The sequence below is a fragment of the Dipodomys merriami genome, unplaced genomic scaffold (genome assembly GCF_024711535.1).
Source record: "Dipodomys merriami isolate MVZ:Mamm:240054 unplaced genomic scaffold, mDipMer1.0.p SCAF_4, whole genome shotgun sequence".
Taxonomy (NCBI): Eukaryota; Metazoa; Chordata; class Mammalia; order Rodentia; family Heteromyidae; genus Dipodomys; species Dipodomys merriami.
Genome location: NW_027205603.1, coordinates 86,689,276 through 86,714,533, shown reverse-complemented (window position 1 = coordinate 86,714,533; position 25,258 = coordinate 86,689,276). Strand labels below are relative to the sequence as shown.

At 44.1% G+C, this 25,258-nt stretch overlaps 1 protein-coding gene and 1 long non-coding RNA gene across 4 annotated transcripts in view; one reads left to right on the top strand and one right to left on the bottom strand.

Annotated features, from left to right (window-relative positions):
* Positions 1-4,935: 4,935 nt before the first annotated feature.
* Positions 4,936-15,011, bottom strand: LOC138806010 (uncharacterized). Its single transcript, XR_011365710.1, has 3 exons — positions 14,707-15,011; positions 13,289-13,394; positions 4,936-4,998 (listed from the first exon to the last, which is right to left on the bottom strand). It is a non-coding gene; the product is annotated as an uncharacterized lncRNA (long non-coding RNA).
* Positions 15,012-15,719: 708 nt separating this feature from the next.
* Adcy8 (adenylate cyclase 8) overlaps positions 15,720-25,258 on the top strand; it is a 196,252-nt gene continuing 186,713 nt past the window's right edge. For 2 of the 3 annotated variants that reach the window (XM_069991417.1, XM_069991416.1), the window contains exon 1: positions 15,722-16,898. In XM_069991417.1, coding sequence (XP_069847518.1) covers positions 15,924-16,898 — 975 coding nt within the window. In that variant the 5' untranslated portion in view covers positions 15,722-15,923. Of the gene's footprint in view, positions 16,899-25,258 lie in introns of all 3 variants that reach the window. The other variant, XM_069991418.1, reaches the window with a different exon arrangement.

The following is a 25,258-nucleotide window of genomic DNA, read 5'->3' as shown; positions in this document are numbered from 1 at the left end:
GCAGGAAAGTCCATGAGAATCTTATCTTTAATTGACAGCTGAAAATCTGGAAGTGAAGCCATGTCTCAAATGGTAGAGCACTAGCCTTAAGCATAAACAGCTTAGAGACAACTCCCAAGCCCTGAGTTCAAGCCCAAGACAGAAAGAAAGAAAGAAAGAAAGAAAGAAAGAAAGAAAGAAAGAAAGAAAGAAAGAAAGAAAGAAAGAAAGAAAGAAAGAAAGAAAGAAAGAAAGAAAGAAAGAAAGAAAAGAAGGAAGGAAGGAAGACAAAAAGTCCAAAAAGAAACCCATAACTAATAGCTTTATGGCATGTACAGTCATGACCCCTCTGACACACTGCAGAATGAAAGTTCACCTATGCCATGGATTTCAGTGTCTTCTTTGTTTCCTAGCTACATTTTAAGATATGTAGTGTTATTTTCAATTTTTATATGAGGGCACTGAAGTGGAAAGATTCAAGGACACATCTAAGACGGTGTTGATCCTACTCAAATGGATTCACAGCCCCAAGGTGGATATGAAATCAAGTGCTGCTTTGCCGCTGGCTGGTATCATGATTGTAATAAACTCTTTCAACCTCTCTGTGCCTCAGTTTATCTTACCTGTGAAAAGAAATTGTGTGAGCCCTACAGATCTCTTCTTGCTGTAAGTCAGTGGGATTATTCTGTCCTCTGGATTTCTTAGAACATACCATCATTAACTATGAGATCTCCATTATTTCCTGACTTACTAAGAAATAAAAAATGCTGTTAACCCAACTATAAAGCCATACTTTTATCACTTTGAACTTTAATTTTATACTATCTAAAAGTATTTTTTATATTTAGCTGACCTCTTGTTATGTGTCATATTTGGATGCATCATGATAAAAGAATTGTAAATATACTCCAGACTTTCACAGTGACTCTCTTCTGAATAACTTTGTAGTTCAAAGTCATCAATGTTTTAAGTTTTTCTCAAATATCACATCAATGCAGTTAAGATGTATTGGTGCTTGTCTATTGAATTTTCTTCCAATGCAGCTCATGACATACTTCAACTTTTTAACTTGGGACTTTCTGGACTTTACCAGATGATATCAACAGGAATGTATTATTTTTTAGAGAAGTCTTCTGGAGACATAACATCAAGTGGTACATCTTTGCTTCTCTGTCAGTTTTCAGGACCAGGAAAAACAACCTCTATTTTGGGACCTCCACTGAGAGGATCATCTACCATGATGAAGTTGGTTGGGTTGGTAGGCTCTGAGCACACAGAGAACTCATTACCAAATCTTGTCTCGGAGCCAGGAACTGAAACTAAGAACTCTGCTTTGTTTATGATGAGCTCTTTCCCAGTGCTGTAGCCATAAAGTCTGAACGCTATTTATTGCAACCCTCCTGGGGTTTGTAAGGAGTACACTCCAATCTAATTAATCAACCCAACTAATAGTGTACGCAGTCGTTAAAGAGTAACCACAGGTTTAAGGAAGCTAAAAGGGCACCAGATGTCCTCTTTGATACCCGACTCAGGCTAGTTCTCCAACCTCCCTGGGAGTCAGCCTGGCCTGACTCCTCTCCATCTCATTTGTTTGCCAGCCTTCCTCTTGCTGTCCTTCTCCTGGGATTCAGTATGAAGCACATGAACTTGAGGCTTCTGCTGGCACCGAGACCCATTCCTGAATCATTTCCATGAGTCACCATGAACTGATGAAGTTTGGTCTCCTCATATGCACCATGGGGCTGGTGACCTTCAGCTTGCAGGATTGGTGAACAGACCCAATATCAATGAAGCGCTTGAAAGCATCAGAGTTACACTGCAGATTACCATCTTCCTTCCCTCCCTTCTGCCCTTCTCAGTCTTACCTTCTGTTTTTCACTCCTTTTCCTTCTTTATATCTTGTTCTTTTCAATACCTAGTCAAGTTTCAACTCTCCCTTTTCTCTCTTTCCTTCCCTATCTTCCTTCCATCTTTTATCCTTCTTTCTTCTCGACTTCCTTTCCTCTAAGCTTTCCCCTTTCCTCCTCTCCCCCTCTATCCTCTGAAGTCGTCACACACACAATGTCTGCATATCTAGGAAGAATGGAGAATTCTTAAAATGCTAACAGAGAAGAATAATATTTGAAGTGGCAAGTAATAGAGATGTTTGCTTCCTGTTATTGTGGTAAAAATGGTCTTTCTCTTAATGTATTTGCTAGTAAGTGGAGGGGGGGGGCATGAAACACAATAAAGCAAGAGGTTGAAGAGGTTAGGAGAGGAGCAAGGTAGCCAGCCTCTCCTCTCCTGTTTGATATCGCTGACTTTACAAGTTGTATTCTTTCCCACACAGGAGCCAGACAGGAATGGCTGTGATACTTGGAAAGTTTCCAGTATTTGGTCACTTGAAATCAATTCATGGTGACAAATACAAATTTGATGGAATTACAAGTACATCTAGATGATTCTTCTTTTCATGTTTTTTTTTGTTCTTGAAACATTTTTTGTGAAAATACTGTACAGAAGGGTTACATGGGCAAGATAATGAGTACATTTCTTATCAAGCACTGTAGCCTCCTCCTTTGTTTCCCCTTCCCATCCATTCCCATCGCCCCCAGTCCCCCTCCCAATCCTCCTCCCCTCCCCGCCTCTGGCCCTGACCAAACTTGTAAAGTTTGTTTTTCCGCATAAAGTCTTGTACATCTCATTGCTGCAATGGGTCCACCTGTATCCTTATTTAAACAATTTGTTTTTGCCCTTCCCTTCCACAAATTATACCAACATCTAATACAGTGAAAGCAGGGCTTATACCATGGGCGAGGGACATACAAAGCAACAAAGAAATCATCTTATAAATAAGTTAGAAACAATTGCATGAAAGAAAAAAACATTAAAATACATATCTTAGGGTTCATTTCCCTAACATCAACTTATCTGACCTTTTCTGCTTGACTCAGACATATACTAGTTATTGCAAATAAGGGAAACCATGGGACCTATGTTTCTTTGAGCCTGGCTTACTTCACTTAATTTTTTTCAAGCCTTTCCATTTCCTAACAAATGGGACAATGTCATTCTTTCTGATGAAGGCATAGAATTCCATTGTGTATATATACCACATTTTCTTGATCCATTCATCTACTGAGGGGCATCTGGGTTGGTTCCATATCTTAAATATGGTAAATAAGGCTGCAATAAACATAGTTGTGCTGGTAGCTTTAGTATGGTCTTGTTTGTGATCATTTGGGTAAATGCCCAAAAGTGAGTTGCTGGGTCATAGGGGAGCTCTATGTGGAGTCTTTTGAGGAGCCTCCATACTACTTTCCAAAGTGGTTGAACAAGTTTACACTCCCACCAACAATGTAGTAAGGTTCCCTTCTGTCCACATCCCCTCCAGCATCTCCTGTTATTAGAGTTCTTGATTATAGCCATTCTAACTGGGGTGAGGTGGTATCTCAATGTTGTTTTGATTTGCATTTCTTTTATGGCTAGAGAGGCTGAGCATTTCTTCATGTGTCTATTGGCCATCCTTCTTTCCTCTTCAGAGAAGTTTCTCTTTAAGTCTTTAGCCCACTTATTTATTGGGCAGTTGTTTCTTTGAAGATTTGTTGTTGGGGGATTTAATTTTGAGTTCCAGGTATATTTTAGATATGAGACCCTTGTCTGTTGTCCCTTGTCTGTTGTATGGCTAGTAAAGATCTTCTCCCAATCCGTGGACTTTCTATTGAGCTTGCTAGCTATGTCCTTTGCCATGCAGAAGCTCTGCAATTTCATGTAATCCCATTTGTCCAACATTTCTTTGATTTGTTGTGTTTCTGGGTCTCTATTAAGAAAATTTCGGCCTGTGTCAAGGAGACCTAGGGTTTCTCCTATTCCATCCTGTAATGTTTTCAGATCATGGTTTTTTTTTTTAATGGGGTTTTTTTAAATGTATTTTTAACACACTTTAACTGTTCTCTGTCACTGATTTCTACTTCCTGCCTAAACCCTAGATCCTGCTAGTTTTCTCATATCATGAGGGTCAGATTTAGTGGGGAGTCCCAGGCAAGACCCCTGTGTTTCTTTCTTCCCCAGCTCCTGTTGAAGTTTTTCCATGTTTATGTGATACAGTTATAGCTAACGAAATGTAAATAGAGTCTGCCAAGGAAGTAGTTGAAGGCAAACTTTAACTTCCATACGGAACGGGATTAGATGGGCAAGGCTGGCAAGCATGGATCTCCTTTCCTTCTTTCTTCCAGGCTTAAAATACAGATGTGATGCCAAAGCAACAGTGGCCATCTTATTACCAAAAAGGTTCTGAATTTCCTCCCATGCACTTTGGAGATTCTGACCCAAGCTTCCCTTGAAAAACATAAATAAATAAAGCAAACAAACGGCTGTCTACCTAGTCTTTGGGAGAAAAATACTTGGAATACAAACTAGAAGTGAGCAGGGAAATTATTTTTGTGACATGCAAATATGACTTCCTGAAATGCTTAGAAATCAGATAACACAATTAAAATACCAGCACCAAGTCTGATACTGTGGATGCACTGAACAGATGTTCTCAGTTTCGTTAGAAAGGATTACGTGCTGAGAGAGACCTGTCCCACTTAGGACCTAGTGAAGCGTTCCCGATGATGAGCTTCTCTTTTCTTTATTCTGAGTTCCGCTCTGTTCCAGCTCATGACAAGTATAGATTTTTCTTACAACCTAGCTATCTCCATTTCTGTGGTTTACTTTCACCAGAACCACTACTAGCCAGTTACCAAGCTTGAATCATCATTCATGTATTCATTCACTCATTCAAAAATTGTTTACCAAGTTTCTACTATTGCCAAACCCTGGGGAGAGAGGGTCAAGAAGAATGGTCCTTACCTGCACAGAACTTATGCTCCAATCCAAACTGAAAATAAACAAACCAACAATGTAAGTATAAAAATATATATTGTTGGCTGGAAATTTCTGGGAGTAAAGAAGCTGAGTGAGATGGTCAGGAATCTCTTCTCGGAGGAGGCAGAATCAGAGTGCATTCTGGGTTAAGTAATGATGCAGAACAGCATTCTGCAAAGAGAACAACGAGCCAGGATGAAGGGTGGGTCCCCCTGACCTTTACTTCATAGCTAATAATTCATCTTCCATGTCCACTCACCTCACAAAGCCTCATACAAACAGCTTCTCTGGGTATCTCCATTTATACATTTGGGTGCCTTTCAGTTAATTAATGAACATCCCTGGGTTAATTAATTATTAATTGTAAGGACTGCCAGATATTTTGAAACTAATGAATGGTTTTTAAATAAAGGAGCTATGTTATCACAATGGATGCTGGTGGTCCCATGTCCAAGTTACTTATGGTTCTATTTAGATGAAAATTATCACTGTAACTTCCTCAGCTTCACTTTTCCTATATATAATATATATAGGAATATATATAATATATATAATATATATTAATATATATATATATATATAATTAATATATAATATATATATATTCCATGGACATATATTTCTCTCTATATAGTGAATATATATAATGGATATTATATATAATGGATATTTCCTTATATATAATAACTAAAAGAATAGATTCTTGACATTGTGCCTTACTATGTAAGGTTATTATCATTGCTGTTACTGGTTTCTATTTTTTGTTTCAAAAAACAAAATACAGTTATACACTGCATTTGTTCTTTACAGATGCATAATAAATAACTCCCAAACCTGGAGGGCCTAAACTATGAACACGTATGACTCTGTGTGTATGTGGCTCGAATATTTAAGAACAGTTTCATTGGGCCATTCTGTTTCCAAGATTGTCGTGACCTACAGCCAAGCTCGAGGCTGGAGCTGGAGAGATCAGACGGCTTGACAGGACCTGGATGGATGTTTCATTTTCAAGATGATTTCCTCAAATGGCAATTGGAAGGAAATATCAATTCTGTGCTGACCACAGACATTAGGTCTCGGATCCCTTCCACATACACTTTTCTATGAGGCTGTCTGAGCACCCAGCATAGCACAAGACCTTCCCAGAAGTGGCATTTCAAAAAAGCACATGTCTTTCTGACCTGGCCTTGAAAGTAACAGGCAATCATTTCTATTAGCTTCTACTGGCCTCATAGATGATTTCCAATCCAATGTTGCATACCTGAGCAGTAAGAGTGGAGGATTATTGGGGATGCTCTTGGCATTTGATTGCCACAAAGAGTCACAGAAGGTGAGAGGGTAAGGCTTGGATAGGGAAGTACAGTTTGCTCAGCACAGAGCTATAAGGTAAAGAGCTATAAGGAAAGCTCCATTTCCTGGATGAAACCCAGCCCCACCTACTTCTTTGTATCAGATCTATCGATTACTAGAATGATAGTCCCAGGTTCTGGCTTAGCTTGGGAGAAAGCAAGGGATACAGTGTTGATATACATGGAAGTCCTCTAAGACTACCTCTTATCTGTGGTTCAATTCCTAGTTTTACCATTCTATGTGGTGAAGGAGAATGAATGGCTAGAGAAAGAAGAGCCCCAAAGAAGACCCAAGAATCCTAAATTCAATGAATTCTAACTGGCTTTCTGAAACAAACCAGTGTGTGTATGTGTGTGTGTGTGTCTGTGTGTGTGTGTCTGTGTGTGTGTGTCTGTGTGTCTGTGTGTCTGTGTGTGCCTGTGTCTGTGTGTGTTTGTGTGTGTCTGTGTCTGTGTGTCTGTGTGTGTGTCTGTGTCTGTGTGTGTCTGTGTGTATGTGTGTGCACATATATACATATATATCCTCTTCATTTGACTAACTTTTGTTTAGTAGGCAAATTTCCTATAGCTTCTATAAGACATCTCACTCAGATACAGGAAACCAGCAAAGTTTGTTGATGAAAGGGACCCTTTCTAAAAGGTTCTAGGCAAAGGAACAGCAAAATGCAGGGAGAGGAGAAAGAAAGAAGGATCTGGGGGACAGAGAGAAGCTAAGTGAGCTGGTAACACCCAAAAGTAGGGTGGGTAGGAGGAGGGGGAGAAAGAGAGAGATGAGGCTAGAGAACAAAGCAATGCCTTGTCCTAGATACAACTGTGTTTCACTTCGAAGGGCTTAAGGGTGAGGGAAAGGTGTCACAGATGATGGCAGGTGGGAGTGGGGAGAGTTGTTCTTTAACACACACATCATTTCAGAGGTGCAGGATGGGGTGGACTGGAGGACCTAGGACCAGACTGCTGCACATTTGGAACTAGTTGACAAGGTGAATTTAATGTTATATGCGATTTCACCACAGCTTTAAAAAGTAGTACAATGATCTTTTTAATAACACAGCAGCTGAAGGAGACAGACCACAGTGAAGAGTCTATTGACATGATCTAATGAGAGAGGATGAGAGTCAAAATAGTTACTAGCTACAGAAGAAGATGGTGTGCCCCTTTGGCAGCCAGCAGGCATCCCTGGTTGTATGGATGGGAGTCAGCCCCTATAGACTGTTTGCTAAGTCCAGTACCCTAAACCATAGCCATTAGAGGACTTTCAGTCTTTACAATACCTAGAAACTTTTTGTTTGCCCATATGCATTCAGACTTCAGAGCTGAAAACTCAATCAATTTCACAGAGATAATAACTGTAAATGAGCATTCAAAAATAATCTCTCTGCTAACAAAACTGAGTCATTTCACTGACGGCTTCTATCAAGCAAGACAGTCAAAGACTTGGATAGGGATCTCAAAACTCTTCCAATGCCTTCTAAGCATTTCATTTTCAAAGTTATGGTTAGCATAAATCAATTATACAAAGAAATTTCATGGTGATATTTACTTATGTTCGTATAATGAGCTTTGATCAAACTCACCCTCACCGCATTACTTTTATAGCCCTCTCCTTCCTTTTTAAGTATTTCTAGTAGGCTTTACTCTGCCATTATTATTGAATATTATCATATTCAACTCCCCATCACCATATTCTTTTTCTTTTCCCCTCCCGCTGACTCTCCACCCAACAATGCCCTTTTTACAGTCATGCCATTTTGCTTTTTTAGCTCCAGATTCCACCTGTGACCTACATGTGATATTCTTTTTTTCTGAGCTTGGCTTATCTCACTTAACATGATTATCTCTGGTTTTATCCACTTCCCTACAAACAACATAATTTAATTCTTCTTTATGGCCAAGTAATACTCCAGATGTATCATATTTTCTTTATCCAGTAATTATTTGTTGGCACCTAGACTATTTCCATTGCTTGATACTGTAAATAGTTCTGTTCTAAACAACCATCAAGAAAACAACTGATGATGGCAATAATTCAGAGGAAAAGAAATATGTATTACTGTTAGTGGGAATGTAAATTAATGCAGACTCTCTGAAAATCAGTATGGAAGTTCCTCAAGAAACTAACATATGATCCAGCTATACCACTCATATATCTGAAAGAACTTTACACACAATAATGATACCCAATTTTTCTTGTACAGCTTTCACACTGAGAAATACAATTTATGTTGTACCTAGAATACATGTAGATGTGTGTATATACATGTGTGTGTACCTGATACTATCAAACTCTATTTATAATTGAATGATGATAGTTCAAATATCAAGATGGATTGTCAGAAATACAATGGTAAGCTACGTTTATCTTATATGAGTTTCAGGTAACATATCGTCAAAAGTAAAATGAAGTTTTTCTGAAATTTGAATTTTCTTTAATTACTTTAAAGAGGAAGAATTTGTATATTAAAAGATGGCCTTGTGTGGATAAAAACTATAATTAACCCTGTGCTTCTATTTTACATATTTATTTTAAATGCTATTTTAACACATTAAGTTAGGCTCACAACCTCATAAACCCAACAGTATGAAAAAAAATGAATCTGGAAAGTTCTCATAACTTCTGATTGTGTGTATAGATTGATGTTATAGCACAAACTTTGCATACTCTCCTTTTACTTCCGCTCACATGAGCTTTGTGTGATTTTTGTGGCAAAGATTCAAGTGTGACCTCTTTTTTTCTCTCTCTTTCATTTGAGCTTTATATAAATCACTTTCAGAAAGGAAGAGCAGAAATCAAAAGCAATGTTTCCATCTTTCTGCATTTTGTTTTTCCAGACTCAAAATAGAATCGAATGGTTTTAGAGGTGCAAGAAATAACAAAATACAAAGTCAACAGAAGAGTATAGGGAAAACAAGATGATATTGAATACTAAAGATTATCCATAGATTAAAAGAGAGAGTGTTCTTAAAGTAGTGGGGCAAGAACAGCATTCTATGCGTCCTAAATATGGCTTCCTAAGAGTACCTTGGAGAGGACATGGGAGCCTAGAATGGAGGAGCATGTGCTGTGTTGTGAAAATGGGGCCACAGTGGGAAGGGGGAAGGTTCTACATCCTATGATCTCCAAAGAGAAAACAATGGAGGGGTGAAATGTTTCAAGACAGAAGTTCTTGCAATGCAAAGATGAAAATCAGGAGCTGGGTGTAGTGGCACACACCTAGAATTTCAGCTACTTCTGGAGTAGAAACAGGTAAACTGCCCTTTGAGGCCAGCACTGGCCAAAAGTTAACAAGACCATATGTCCAAAAGTGTACATGGAGCTCGAAGCTGGTGGCTCATGCCTTTAATCCTAGCTACACAGAAGGCTGAGATCTGAGGATCGTGGTTCAAAGCCAGCCCAGGGAAGGAAAGTCCCATAGGACTCTTATCTCCAATTAACCACCAGAAAACCAGAAATGGCACTGTGGCTCAAGTGGTAGAGCACTAGTCTTGAGCTGAAGAGCTGAGGGACAGTGCCCAGGCCCAGAGTTCAAGCCCCACAACCGACAAAACAAAAAAAAAGTGTACATGGAAGCACAGGACTCTAGCAAGTGCTCTACTTGAGTGAGCAACATCACCGGTCCTTTGATGCTTTCGGTTTGGTTTTCAGATGGGATCTTGCAGGTCTGGGATGACATCTTCCTAACACTTCCTCCCAAGTATCTGATATTACAAGCATGCACGAATATGCCTGGAATAGATTTTTAAAAAATAGAATAGAGAAGTCAATTTTGTTTATTTCCTACTCACCGTGCCTTTTGCTCCAGAATTCATAAGCATGTCAATTTAAAAATAAAAGCCATCACCAAACGTTTCATGATAAGGTGAACTAGCACTCTTCTATTTTTCGTGACTCCTTCTTTTAGCTAGCCTCTTAGTCATTTTTTTCACACAGATGTGTGTGTGTGTGTGTGTGTGTGTGTGTGTGTGTGTGTGTGTGTGTGTGTGTGTGTGTGTGTTCTTGTTATTTGAGAATCTCACCAAGCAAAGTCACAGTGATATCACAGTTACCTCACTCACTGGTTAAGTCAATCATCTTGGGGGAAGAAGATGTTTAAGTCTATGTCCATTGGACTGCTTTAGACATGCCTGTCTCCTGAGCTCAACTTTATTACTTTTTTTTGTTTTTGTTTTTGTTTTTGTCGGTCGTGGGGCTTGAACTCTGGGCCTGGGCGCTGTCCCTCAGCTCTTCAGCTCAAGGCGAGCGCTCTACCACTTGAGCTACAGCGCCACTTCCGGTTTTCTGGTGGTTTATTGGAGATAGGAGTCTCATGGTCTCTCCTGCCCGGGCTGGCTTTGAACCGCGATCCTCAGATCTCAGCCTCCTGAGTAGCTAGGATTACAGGTGTGAGCCACCAGCGCCCGGCACTTTATTACTTTTTTAACTCACAGAATTGTTTCTTTTTTTTTCCTTCCAGACCGCAGAATCTAATTTAAACTATATCTTTCTGTAATGACACAAAATATCTCCAAAGATGGTTTTACCCCTTCTTGCAATGTTTTAGTGCAGAGAAAACACCAAGATAAAACAGATGTTTTGTTTTGTTTTTTCTCATTGTGCATGGTGCTGCATTATAGATGAAGTTTTAATTCATGGAGCTTCTCATTAACCAACCTTGCTTGCTTTCAGCACTGAATTTTCCTGGAGTTCTGTCAAAGCAGCTGATACATTGGCTGTTTTCTCGGAACAGAGATCCAGGTGAGATAGGGATGTCATTTTGTTTCCAGGATTTCTGACTTAGGAAGCTGCCTGCCACACGCACCCTTGTTCCCATTGGAAATAGGATCGCTCCAGTTTCAGGGCCCCTTCCTGAAATGAACCCACCTTTTCTTTTACATGTGAATATTTTATGGCTTCAGTAAGTGTCAGGGTTTCAGTGGGCATTCTGCAAAGGACACAGCTCTCACAGGATTGAAATTCAAGGATTAATGTAACCAGCCTAGCAAAGCGAAGATATATTGAAGGGGAAACTGGTTTGCTTTTGTTAAACTGTCAGTGGCCAGTGGAATGAAGCAACATCACAGAAAAAAATCCATTATTTTCTACTTATGAAAGAGAATATTTTTCCCACCACCATAACCACCTGAATGAAATATAGTAGACCAAGCCGATTATTTTTTGCTAAATCTCGCATGTGAATATGGTTTTTCCACAAATTACAAAAACAGGATTTATGCTTTGAATTGAGTAAAAATTAATAAGCACCCCCCATCCAAATAAGAATGAGCTCTGTTACATTCATCTACCATCTGTATCATCTGATAGATTTCTCAACATCTAACAGTCTCAAAAGTCTTTAACTTTACTTTTGATATTTCCACTTCTATAGTCCTACTTAAACTAGTCACTGACTGCTTATTACAATATTTTTATTAAGCTTGTGGATGCTCAATTTACACCAGTTGGATTCAATGATAGTAGTTTTACTACCTACTAATCATGTCATCCTGAGCAAGGCATTTAGATAGCCCAGGGTGCTTAGCCAGGAGAAGCCCCAATACTCAGTAAAAGTAAGTTGGGAGTCATTACAACAGTCCAACTCCTGGAATTGCTTTGAGATGATGAAACACGATGTTCATAAAATATCTTAAAAACTGAGCTAAGAGCTCCTTAAAAATTGCTGCTTATCTTAGTGTTGCTGCTATGTACAGTTGTTAGAAGCCAGAGAAAATGGCCTCTCTTATCCATCCCTCTGCTCCTTCAAGAATATTACTTTGTGACCCAGAGAAGTGACAGATGCTGAGTTTAGGTGTACAAACGTAGCATCACCAGTAGAAACACAATGAAGTGACCAGAACAGACTATTGGACTACACAGAAGGAAGTTATGCATTTGCCTTCAGGATATAAAGGAAGGCTTCGTGTCCACACTATATTGCTCAGACTTTGAAAGATGAAGTGAATAGTGTGTTTAGGGAGAGGGTGGAGAGGGTCATCCAAGAGGAGGGAAATGTGTACAAAAAGACACTGAATTATCAAAAATATTATTCTTTGATCACAGCAGAAGCCCAGACTTGACAAATAGACAGCAGGATGATGAACAGCCGTCCTAGCCTCCACACAAGACTTGTATTGTTTTATGTAATAGGAAGTCGAGTGGCTCGCATATTCCAAGAGGCATAATATTTATGCAGAGCCACGGCTGTCATTCAAAACCAGAAGGCTTGGAGGCCTAAATGGCACCATGTCATGTCATCCCAAACAGAAAAGCGCTATTTGAATCTCATTGTGCCATCCGCAGTCTCCTCCTAACTGCAATACTCCCACAGCAAAGGGTTGGCTAGAGTTGGTGGAGAATCAGTTTTCTCTCATTTTCTGCATTTTCTGAGTTCATGAAATTCTTAAGAGTCTCTTCCTGCAAAATGCTGTGATCCTCATCGCCCTGAATCATTTTATATTATGGGAGGTCTATTTCCCCCTCCTTGGCCGGATTCCTTTTGCTGCTGAATAAACGATCCTAGGGCATGCTCAGGTTGGAGAATTTTTTTGTAGTGTGCCCTCTGGGTCCCGTCTCCAAATCAAGAGACTTATTAGTCTCAAATCAAGAGACCTATTAGTCACTCTAGATTTCCTGCAGAGGGGCGTGGGGAGGGGAACCAATGCTCAAGGAAAAAGAAAGAAAGAAAGAAAGAAAGAAAGAAAGAAAGAAAGAAAGAAAGAAAGAAAGAAAGAAAGAAAGAAAGAAAGAAAGAAAGAAAGAAAGAGAAAGAAAGAAAGAAAGAAAGAAAGAAAGAAAGAAAGAAAGAAAGAAAGAAAGAAAGAAAGAAAGAAAGGAAGGAAGGAAGGAAGGAAGGAAGGAAGGAAAGAAAGAAAAGAAAGAAAGAAAGAAAGAAAGAGAGAAAGAGAGAAAGAAAGAAAAGCGTTTATTCTTCCAGAGTGATCCCTGGGGCAATTTCATGAAGGCCTACATCACTGCTAGTCTTTTAAGGTGCTTTGCCCTTAATTTCTAGTTCTGTGAGTATAGGCTAGCTTCTCTGAGCTACTTTCACAGTTAACAAATTAATTATCTGCAAACCCAATTAAGAAAATAGAACCTGTTTTCCTTTCATTGAGAATGGAGCAGTTGAGTTTATTCCCACCTATCAGTTTCCAGACATCTGCTCTGTAGAAATGAGAGCCAAGTGTGACGATTCGTTCCTCTTCATTCTGGAAACAACCTGTGCAAGGCAGGTGACTGACCCCATGCTAGAGAAAAAAGAACGAAAAAGCAAAAAGGCATAAAGGCGTAGTTCTGGGGACACGGCTGCCCCAAATAACTGGATAGCGTGTGCGTGGTTTAGGGGAATGGCACGAATGGTTAAAGCTCTCCTTGCTCAGAGCAGACAAGTTTCTCCAGGACAGTGTTTCTTTGCCAGAGCTGGGGAAATGGCTCCCTGGGAGGACGAGCAGGCAGGCAGGCAGGCAGGCAGGCGGGCAGGCATCTGGGCCTTCCTGGGACACCACCAGGAGCCACGAAAGCGCCCAGGGCCTGACGTCATCGGCTATCAGCTGACTGTGCTCAAGGCCTGGGCAATCAGCGCTGCGGTGGGGAGTCGCGGTGGTCGAGGGGGTGGCAGCCGGGTGGCAGCCCTCCCCCCTGCGGACCTGGGTCTCGGGCGGGCGCTGGCACCGACGGTAGGCGCTCATCGCCTAGCGATTTGGTCCGAGGTGAGCGCCGCCGCCCCACGCTTTGTCCGCCCGCCCGCGCGCAGAGCTGCGCTCTTAGGTGGCCCTGGAAATGTCTTTCTCCACGACCTCCTCTCTGCCCCGGGTGTAAGCGGGAAGAATGATCGTGTGCGGGGCACCTCTCCCTCCCCCACCCCGTGAATGCCCCCGCCCCCCCATCCCTGGAATGAAGAGTCCCGCAGGAAGCCGCCTGCCTCCGTGACGATGACGCTTTTGGGGAGATTTAGGATTGCGCCGGAAAGTTGGCTTTGCCTCTCCCCCGCCAAAAAAAAAGACGCCTAGAGAGGGGAGGACACCCACCCACGGGGGCGCGGCGCAAAGCTCTCCCCGGAGTCCGTGGGCCAAGCGGCCTACGGGTCCCGGCTCTGCACCTGCCAAGGACCACAGCCAGTGCCTAAAAAAGAACAGCAGCGGCGCGGGGCGGGAGCGGCCAGCGCGAGCGCTGCCCTGGGCGCGCGGGGGGCGTCCGGGGCCCGCCGGGGCCCCGCGCGCAGGCAACCTCTCCCTCCGCGGTCCGCGAGCGCCCGCCGGCCGGGTCCCAGAGGCGGGGTCCCCGCCCTCCCCGCCCGTCCCCGGGTGGGGGCGTGGCTTGGCGCGGGGGGCGGGGCTCGGTGGCCGCGGGTGGTCTGGCCGCTCTGACAGGTCTCCCAATTCCTTCCTCCGGTCCTGCGGCGCGCTTTGGAGAGCGGAGCCCGCGCTCCACCGCGCTGCCTCCCTCCCCGGGCCCCGGGGACGTCTCGCCGACTTCCAAGCCACCCGAGGCCTCGCTGCTCACCCAAACCCGTGGCATTCCCCCCTCCTCCCCTCCGGGCCACCCCCTGCTGCCCCCGACCTCGCCAGGCTTCGCTCCTCTCCTCGGGGCGGGCGGCGCAGGAGGAGCCACCACTCCAGAGATGTTGGCTTCGGAGCCCTTCCCACTTGCTCCTTCGGCGGCCCCCACTTCTCCGGGCTCGGGGCCCAATGGACTGCAGGGAGCGCAGTGAAGGGGGATGGGAACGGGGGGGCGGCGACCCCTCGGAAGCTCAGCCGCCAACGCTGAACTGGTCTGCCCGCCGAGGCTGGTATCCCAGGGCCCGCGAGGCTCCGCTTCCGCCCGCGAGGGGCCGCCTCGGGCCTGGGCCAGCGCCGCGCGCTCAGTCCTGGCGCTGGAAGTGGCCACGGCCGGGAAGGAACCCGAAAGGGAGCCCGGGCGCCCCGCTCCCTTCCACTTAACTCTTCGGTGACTGGCGGGCGCCGCTTCTGCCCTCCCGGTGGTGGAGGGGGCGGGGGTTGGGGCGCGATCGGCCACTTGGCCATCACCCTACTCCTAGGGTACCTTGCCCCCCCACCTCCCCCCGTCCCCAGCTCCTCCCCGGCTCCCCGCGCCGGCGCCATGGAGTTGTCCCAAGGACGACGATGATCGCGGACGCCGCGGCGAAGTTCGCGCCTGTGACAGCCTGTGGTGACCCGCGGCCAGTCCCTCCGCAGCCGCCCAGCCGTGGGCGTCCGAAGCCCAGTGCCGCAACGAGGACCCGCCCCACGCGCGGCGCCAGCTCGGTGCCCGGGCACCGGGGCGCCTCGGGGAGAACCAGGGCTGCGCCCACACGCTGAACCTCCAACCAGCCCACGACGACCACCGCCACCACCACCACCCCCGCCGAGCCCTGGGGAGGGGACTGCGTCGCTCGCTCCGAGCCCGCTGAGGCTTTGGCGGCCGGGGGAATCTCCAGGGCCGCGCGCGCACCGCACGCTGTCTGCGCGCCTTGGCGGGAGGGCGGCTGGCCGCCGGGACGCGCGCTGGGGGTCCCCCCACGGGGGTCATCCTGGAGCCCTTCGCCCTCGGGGGTGCTATGCCCTGACCCGCCAGGGTGGGGGCCGGGGAGGGGGCCCTGCCCGGGGCTCCTGCCCGCGGAAGATCGTCGGTCGGCCCGAAAAGATCTTGGCCCGAATCGGATCTCGTAGCAGGCCACCTTCGGCTCCCCAGCTGCCTGCTTGTGGTGGTGGTGGTTTGTTTGTTTATTGTTTTTTTCCACCCCCAGCTTGTGCGGCTTCCGCTCGGCGGCCGGCGCCATGGAGCTCTCGGACGTGCGCTGCCTCAGTGGCAGCGATGAGCTCTACACCATCCACCCGACGCCCCCGGCCGGCGATGGCGGGAGCGGCTCCCGGCCGCAGCGGCTGCTGTGGCAGACGGCGGTGCGGCACATCACCGAGCAGCGGTTCCTCCACGGGCATCACCGCGGCGGCGGCGGGGGTCCGGGCTCCCGCCAAGCCTCCAACCCCGCGGGCAGTGGTCCCCCTCACCCCGCGCCGCCGCCGCTGGCGGGCGACGCCGCCGCCGCCGCCGCCGCGCTGCCCCTGTATTCGCTGGGCCCCGGGGAGCGAGCGCACAGCACCGGCGGCACCAAAGTCTTCCCGGAGCGCAGCGCCAGCGGCAGCGCCGGCGGCGGCGGTGGCGGCGGCGACCTGGGCTTCCTGCACCTCGACTGCGCCCCCAGCAACTCCGATTTCTTCCTCAACGGGGGCTACAGCTACCGGGGGGTGATCTTCCCCACCCTGCGCAACTCCTTCAAGTCTCGGGATCTGGAGCGCCTGTACCAGCGCTATTTCTTGGGGCAGAGGCGCAAATCCGAGGTGGTCATGAACGTGCTGGATGTGCTGACCAAACTCACCCTCCTGGTCCTCCACTTGAGTCTGGCGTCGGCCCCCATGGACCCACTCAAGGGCATCTTACTGGGCTTCTTCACCGGCATCGAGGTGGTGATCTGCGCCCTGGTGGTGGTCAGGAAGGATACCACCTCGCACACCTACCTGCAGTACAGCGGCGTGGTCACCTGGGTGGCTATGACCACCCAGATCCTGGCAGCCGGCCTCGGGTACGGGCTGCTGGGCGACGGTATAGGCTACGTGCTCTTCACACTCTTCGCCACCTACAGCATGCTTCCACTGCCGCTCACCTGGGCCATCCTGGCAGGCCTGGGCACGTCCCTGCTGCAGGTCGTTCTGCAAGTGGTCATCCCCCGGCTAGCAGTCATTTCCATCAACCAGGTAACTAACTCAGACCTGCCTCGCTTTCCTCTTCCCATGGGTCTGGCTTTCAGAGAGCCAGGTTGCTCCCCCCCTCTCCCCGCGCACCTCCCTCACCCCTCCCCAAGCCTGGTCCTGTGCCTGTGTTGGTTAGGATGGCATCTCTCCCTTCTTGGGGGCAGAGGGGTAAATGCAACAAAAGTAACCTCCAAAAGTTTCTCCCAACTCTGCTCCTCCAATCATCGTGGGAGTGATTCTGGGACATCAACCAGGAAACTGGTTGCCACTCATCCCCCAGGGTCTGCAACAGGCTAGGAAAGGAGAGGAGGAGCCCTGGGATTCAGGTGACCTATTCGTCAGTGCCTAAGTCCTAAAAGTTACAGCAGGTCGTTGTAAGGGACACAGATATTCAGAGTTGAGTGTCTGACGAGGTGTCGGTCACCAGTCTCCCTTTGGCAAGGAACAGCTTTTGCTAAATACATAATTGCCAGTGTGGGGGTATCCTACGATTATACTCTCCCCCCTTCCTTCAAACAATCCTGTGGCACAGGGGTTTGCTCGGGAAGGATGTATTGCCTTGGAGAACATGCCACACTCGGCCCTCTCATCACAGTGCTTTAAAAAATATCGCCCTCTGAAATAGAAGGCTAGCAGGGTTCTTGACAAAGAGTGCAAGTTCTGATCAATTTGGAGGGGTGGCGGGCATTTTGATGGAGAGGGTTTGAAATAGGTGGAATCTGATTCTTTGGGTTTTTTTCTTGTTTCTCCTCTTTTTCTCTTCCCCTGTCTCATTAAATATGGATGTGTTTGTGTGAAGAAAGTTCACATTGTCTGTGGGGGAGAAGGTAGAGAAAGAATCCATTGTTTATATTCCCCAAAACAAATTGATAATTAATGACTTGGTACTTTCTTGACCAAATGTCTGGTAGGTATAGCAGATGGGGTGGGGGGCAATAAACCGTGGGGAGAGTTCTCGATGAGAAAATCAACATGTCAGCCAAATTGGTTCAGAGAGAATGCCGCTGAGATGTGTCTGGGCAGAGCGCTGTTTTGAATGCACCTGCTGGCACCGGCTTTGTCCTCAGCCTCGGTCCGTTTTGCCGCATTAGAGGCTCCAAACTTCTCTGCCTGGTGGTCAGGTATGCACAGATGGTGTTTAGCGCAAGCAATCACATCACCCTTGAAAATCATGGATGGATTTTTGATCACCTGTCCCATCGGAGTGCTTCACCTCTCACTGACCTTCGAGAGTCAATGAATTTGGTGGCCTGGCCATTTTCAGATGGCTCTGTACCCATTGCTCAGGTTGCATACCTGGTTGGCTGCTTTGACAGTACTTTTGTCATGTCCATTGGTATAAACCAAATAGCTTGTACAATTTGTGGTTGTGACCATCAGGGAAGAAAAGTGGAGATGAGAGTGCCCAAAGGACTGGTGAGATGAACCTTTCCTTGTTAAGGCAACAGTGTGTGTGTGTGTGTGTGTGTGTGTGTGTGTGTGTGTGTGTGTGTGTGTGTGTGTTTGTGTGTTTGTGTGTGTGTGTGCGCGCGTGTGTTCAAAACTGTCGTGAACCTTTAATACTTGACACAAAATAGAGCTTTCATTCAGAAACAAGCTGTTATATTCCTTGCTTGGGGTTGTCTAAACTTATATAATGTCTTATTTGTGTTTTTCCATCCTGTGTACATGCAAATCTAAAGTCTCATTTATATACATCTTCTTCCAAGAGCTCTGATTTTTCCTTCATTTTTGTTTTATATACATAGACATCCAGCATATCATTTCTTTCTTCTCTTTTCCTTCCCCTCTCCCCCAATTCTCTTCTTTTTTCCTGCTCCTCTCCTCACTTTAAAAAATCTAACGTGAATATGAGATGTTTCCAGAACATATTACAGACATTATTGCACCAAATTCCATCTATTGGAAACCAGTGCTTTTCCAGCTGTAGACTTTCTTGGTACATGTTACTAAAAGACTCCATCAAGTAAGTTTGGAGTAGTATTTAGAATAACATATCCTAAGTGGCAAATTCTGAATATTGTCAAAGTTCTAAGTATAGAGATTTTTTTCCTGCCAAATGAAACCAGAAAGTAAATTTTGGCTTCATGTTTGTTTCATACTCTACTCAAATACTACCAGATGGGAGAAAATTAAAAATAACCCCAATGTCTTCCCACTCCCATGCTCCCCTGTGAAAACCAAGGTCCTGAGGCCTATAAACCAAGCCCATTCAACCTTCTATTTGTGTAGGTAGGATTCTAGATGTCATTGTTCCATTCACCTTTGGCCCCAAGGGAAGAATAACCCGGGTCGGGGCGCTCTCCCCTCAATCTAGGTGCTGAAAAAGTCCTTTAAGCACTTTCCTTTGGCGCCCCCTAGAGGTTTAAATTTCTTTAGTCGATCTTGCAGAATTAGACAAATCTCTTTATAGGATCTGTGAGGTATTATTTTTCCCCGTTTGCCACTATATTTGGCATGCTTAAAACCTGATGCTGACTTCTCATAGCAACTAGAGTGAAACCTGGCTCCTTAGCAGAGCCGACATCATTCTTAAAGCTGATAGACGCTTTTCTTTATCTGCTCCTCCTCAGACACTAAGTACTGTCCATTTTTAGTCTTTCCAGTGTCCCAGTTTTTTTTTTTTTTTGTACTTCTTGGCCTTTGTACCTGCTGCCTAGAAAGGTTTCTCCCTGGTCTCCATGAAACTGTCACATTCTTTGATCCAGATTCTCAAAGGTCACATTCTCTTTAGTGCATAAGTCGCTTGTCTCTCCAGAGCTCATAAACTTGTCTGAAATTATCTTATTATTGTTTACTGTGTCTCTCTGCAGTACCACCCACTCATAAGAACCTAAATGTCACAGAGACAAAGAATTATCTATCATATCTACCACTTTCCCCTTTGCACTCAACAGTGAATGAACAATGAATAAACAATGTTATTCTTATATGATACAGTATCCAAGTCCCCTGGCTCAATGTTGATAAAAGCTTTCTCTACACATGCTCAAATACAAATGTATGCACACATACATTTATAAATGTAAATACATATGTATGTGCACACACAAATAGGTTGTATGTATGTAAGGCAATCTCTTACAAATATTTTTGTAGAAATCAAAGTTCAATGCATTACAGTTGTACATTTTTTACATAACTAGTGCCCTTCTGTGTGATACCATATCTTGTTATGACAAATGGATGGTACCATCCCTCATACTTACTTCAAAGAAATGATATTCTCTTTGAAACCAAGGGACATTATGAAGATCAGGCCTGTAGCAAGTGGCAAGGGCAGGTTTCGATCCCTGGCTCCAATGCCAATCATTCTTCAGCAACCTTTTAAGGATCATCCTTCTAAACTAGCATTTGAAATTACTGAAGAATAGTAAGTATCTGTTTCTCTAATCAAGGCAGTAACATCCCATCAACCACATGAATGAATGTTGAATGAAAAAGCCAGAGGCAATTATGAGAGGAAAATGACAGGCAGGCTAGGCATAGATTCTCTACAACAAGCTTGACAGTCTGCTCAATTGGATCAAATTTGCCAACTAAAGGCCATAAGCCCTAGAATATCGTCTCTCTCAAATTAGTCTTAATTCCCTTTAAGAGGACAGCTGAGGTTTAAGTTAACATTCCCAAGACTCGGTAAACTGAAATGCAAGGATGCAGACAGCACACTGTTTATTTCTCTGCAAAAATGTCATTTGCAAAAGTAACAAATGAGCCCATGGTTGTCTTCCATGAATCCAGTCCATGCCTGTCTGCTTCTTTTCTTTTCTTTTTTTTTCTATTTTCTTTTTTTTTCTTTTTTTCTTTTTTTTTTTTTTGGTCAGTCATAGGACTTAAACTCTGGGCTTGAGTGCTGTCCCCTAGCTTTTCAGCTCAAGGCTAGCATTCTACCACTTGAGTTACAGCACCACTTCTGGTTTTCTGGTGGTCTATTGGAGATAAGAGTTTCACGGACTTTCCTGCCCGGGCTGGCTTTGAACCATGATCCTCAGATCTCAGCCTCCTGAGTAGCTAGGATTACAGGTGTGAGCCACCAGAGCCAGGCTTGCTTCTTTTCTTTACCTCCTAAAAGAAATGATATTTGTGGCTTGACAGGCTAACAATCATGCTGAAAATCTTTCTCTGTAGACCTCCTATGTGAAGAACAAACGCCCTTGTTAACTTGTCTCACAACTTGCTTGTCTCACAACTCTGGTCACAGGATGGAACCTAAAACAGACCCCTCAGGAGCTTCCTCACCAGAAAGGAAATGGTTTATATTTTCCCCCACTTTGTTAATAGACTCAAAACAAGCAGATTTCCTACCTAAATAAAAGTGATTACAGTCCAAGACAAATATGTTCACCTACATATTATCTGGGTCAAGTGACACTAGAAATACTGAAGTTCAGTTCAAGAAGGCACAGGCCAGGCATCAGTGGTTCATGCCAGTAATCCTAGCTACTGAGGAGGATGAGATCTGAGGATCATGGTTTGAAGCCAGACTAGGTATCAGAGTCCATGAGACTTACTTCCAATTAACCAGCAACACAATAGGAGCTGTTGCTCAAGTGGTAGAGTGCTAACCCTGAGTGAAAAACCTAAGGTAAATCATCACAACCTGAGTTCAAGCCCCACACACACACACACACACACACACACACACACACACACACACACACACACACACACACACACACACACACACACACACCAGATTAAAGCCCGGTGCCCTTGGCTCATGCCTGTAATCCTAGCTACTCAGGAGGCTGAGATCTGAGGATCCAGGTTCAAAGCCAGCCAGGGCAGGAAAGTCCATGAGACTCTGATCTCCAATAAACCACTAGAAAACAGGAAGTGGCGCTGTGGCTCTAGCGGTAGAGCACTCACTTGAGCTGAAGAGCGCAGGAACAGCGCCCAAACCCAGAGTTCAAGCCCCGTGATAGACCAAAAACAAAACAAAACACAACAAAACAAACAGATTGAATGGCTCCTTTTATTTTGTTCTGACAAAGCTCAGTCATCGGTAGCAAGAGGACTAGTAGCTACTTCTCCCTTAGGAAGCTTCACCCAATTCAACTTACACCAGCTTTGTGGATGTAATTCCAACCAATGCCAGTAGTGCTTTATCCAGATTCTATGACAATGGCATTTTCCCACATCTTAAACCAACTATTTATCCTGCCAGTTCAATGTATGCATCAGGAAATCCATTATGAGATGACATTATGTACATGAATAAAATATTTAACAATAAGGTTATTTTTGACAGGATAGATAAATTCTAAGCACTGTTGCTATAATTAGCCTTTTATTCTATTTTAATTGCTGGGAACAATAATAGGAACTACCTAACACTTGAAGCTCGTCTCATTCTCCAGCTCATTAGTGATAAGACGTGGAAATCATTTAGTTATTAGAAAACTGGGAGGCAGTAATAATTTAACTAGAAAGATTGCTGCATTATGTTTCTTTCCTCTTGGGGATTCTAAAATGTTACAGCCACTGGCTAATTAGTCTTGGTGCCTCTTGGTGAAGCAGATAAGCAGAGTGTCAGCATAAAGGTGATTTCTTTACAGTAATTCTATAAACAGAGTCAGACAGGTATGCAGATTCAGATTGGCTAATGCTCAAGGTCACAGTGCCATATCTGAATTTCCCATGCAACACTGCCTTTGCAGTCTTACATGCATCCTATCAAATAGCAGAGACTAGAGACCCACTACCTACTGCTAATTAAGTAATGATCCTTAAACTTACCTAATAACAAGGGACATTTGCCTACTAGCTGGTTCTTAATCCTTTAGAAGAAAATGTGTTTTTTGTCAACTTAAGATAGCCATGGAGGGTTTGAGCAGGTAGGAGTTTGGGAGGAAAGTAGAATTTGTGTGACTTAAAAATGCAGTTCTAGCCCCTTAAATAACGAACTGACTTCATAGTAAATAAAAATAAAGCAAGGATAATGGAATTACCAGCATCTCTCTCCCCACATATACAATCCAAACATAAGCATATGATACTACACGTTCTTTGTCCAAGTTTAATGCTCTTTAAAGCTAACTCCAAATCAAATAAAGGGTCCTGTGACTCCTTAGTGTACAATAAATGACATATAATTTAAATTTCCCCAGTTTGATAGTTATTAGGTAAACTTTCACCTTGAACACATAAATACTAGTTGAATGGGTCTGACTGAGTTCCTATGTAATGTACTTTACTAGTTAGGATTATATTTTTAATTGTAAAGATACATATTTTTATTGTAAAGATACTGTATAGAGGAGTTACTGTTACATGAGTAAGGTAATGAGTCCATTTCCTATCGAGCATTGTTAACCCATCTTTGTTTTCCCCTACCTTCTCTTTCCTCCCCATCTCCCCAACTCCTCCCTCCCCCCCAAAGTTGTAAAGTTCATTTTCAACATAGTGTCTTGTACATCTCATTGTTACAGTGGGTCATCCTGTATCCTTTTATTTTTAGTATGAAAATACCGTACAGAGGGGTTACAATTACATGAGCAAGGTAATGAGTATATTTCTTATCCATCCTGTATCTTTATTTCAGCATTTTATTTCCCTTCCCCTCTCCAAATTAGAAAAATGTATATACAAGATGTAGGGCACCGGAATCAAATACAGTTTAAACGGGTTATACCATGGGGGAAGAACATACAAAGAAACAAAAAAAAATCACATAGTACATTATAAGCACATTAAAGACAACAACAAGAAAGATAAAATCTCTTACATCTCTATCTTGGGGTTAATTTTGCTTATCATCAGGTTATATGGTCATATGTATGTAGCTTTTGACCTCTTCTGCTTGTCCTAGACATATACTAGTTATTGCACATAAGGGAAACCATGGGACCTGTATTTCTTTGGGTCTGGCTTACTTTTGTGTGTGTGTGTTGGTCATGGGGCTTGAACTCTGGGCTTGGGTGCCATCCCAGTGCCCTTCAACTCAAGGCAAGTGTTCTACTGTTTGAGCCACAGCACCACTTCTGGTTTTCTAGTGGTTTATTAGAGATAAGAGTTTCACAGACTTTTCTGCCTGGGCTGGCTTTGAACCGTGATCCTCAGGCCTCAGCCTCCTGAGTAGCTAGGATTACAGTTGTGAGCCACTGGCACCCAGCTGGCTTACTTTTTAAAGCTCCAAATACCTCCATTTCTGTATAGCCCTTTAGCAAATTCATCTAAGCTTTAAAAGTAATTACAAGGTTCCAGCATGTCTGGGTAATAAAATACCTTGTGGAGACAAATTTGGGTGTCAAACTTCTCAAGAGATTCCTTTTAATGTCAGGAAATGGTGATATTATTCTCTCTTCGTTGTGACAAATACTAGACTTTTCATATCTCTCTCACTCTTTCCCTTTCTTTCTCTCTCATACTCTGTTTCTTTCTGTTTCTCTCTTCTTCACTTCTTTCCTCTTTTGTCTGTAGCAGTAGAGAGTAGACTTTGTAAAATTTGTTTTAAATAATTCCTGAAATGAGCAATTATGTCTTTTCAGCCTCTCTACCTGGTAGATATCATGGCCCTGGAGTACTAAATAGATTGTGTCTGTGTATTTAGAGAGAGTTGTAAACTGATTGTGTAGCGTATGCTTTGCAATATTGAATTATGGACTTGTTTTCCTTCATATCCGGTAATATCACCTGACTGGCATTAGTGGACCAGAGTATAATTAGATTAGAACGGGGAGGACTAAAGGAGTCTGCTTCTGGAGCTGCTGCGGCAGTGTCGTGCTAAGTGGGATGAATGCATTAGTCATATTTACACTCTGACGATTGATGGCATTTTTAAGAGCTTATCAAAAAGAAGTGAAACCAAGCATAAAAAAGGAAAAGATGTTTAAAACTCCACTTGATTCCAAATTCAGAGCTGTTAGCAAGATGTAACCAGAGGACACTACTACCATCATCTGATGTGACATTTTACTGTTGTCTAAATATTTCTTACGATGCTAATTTATTCATTTCACAAGTGTGTCTATTTGAGCTGATCCTACGTGTGTTTATTTCCAGAACATAAGAGACACTGCAATATTCATCGCAAACCTTTCCTTTCCCCAACAAATGGGCACAATATTGATTCTCTGAGAGTTCAGTAGGCCCAGAATACAGTTGGACTACATAGCAATTCACTTGACAGATTGCTTCTCAAGTCTGTCCTTGATTCTTACTCTAGGATAGAATTAAAGTAACAGCCGTAGCATTGAAGACTGAGAAATGTTTGTAGCACACAGGTTTGAATCTCAGCCAGATAATGGGTTATGCAAGTAATAGCTCTCCCCAGGATTTTCTTGGCAGGGGGAGGTGGCGGTTAGGTAGGGGACTGTACCTTCATAACCAGTACATAGCAGAGAATGCTAGTATCCTGTGCC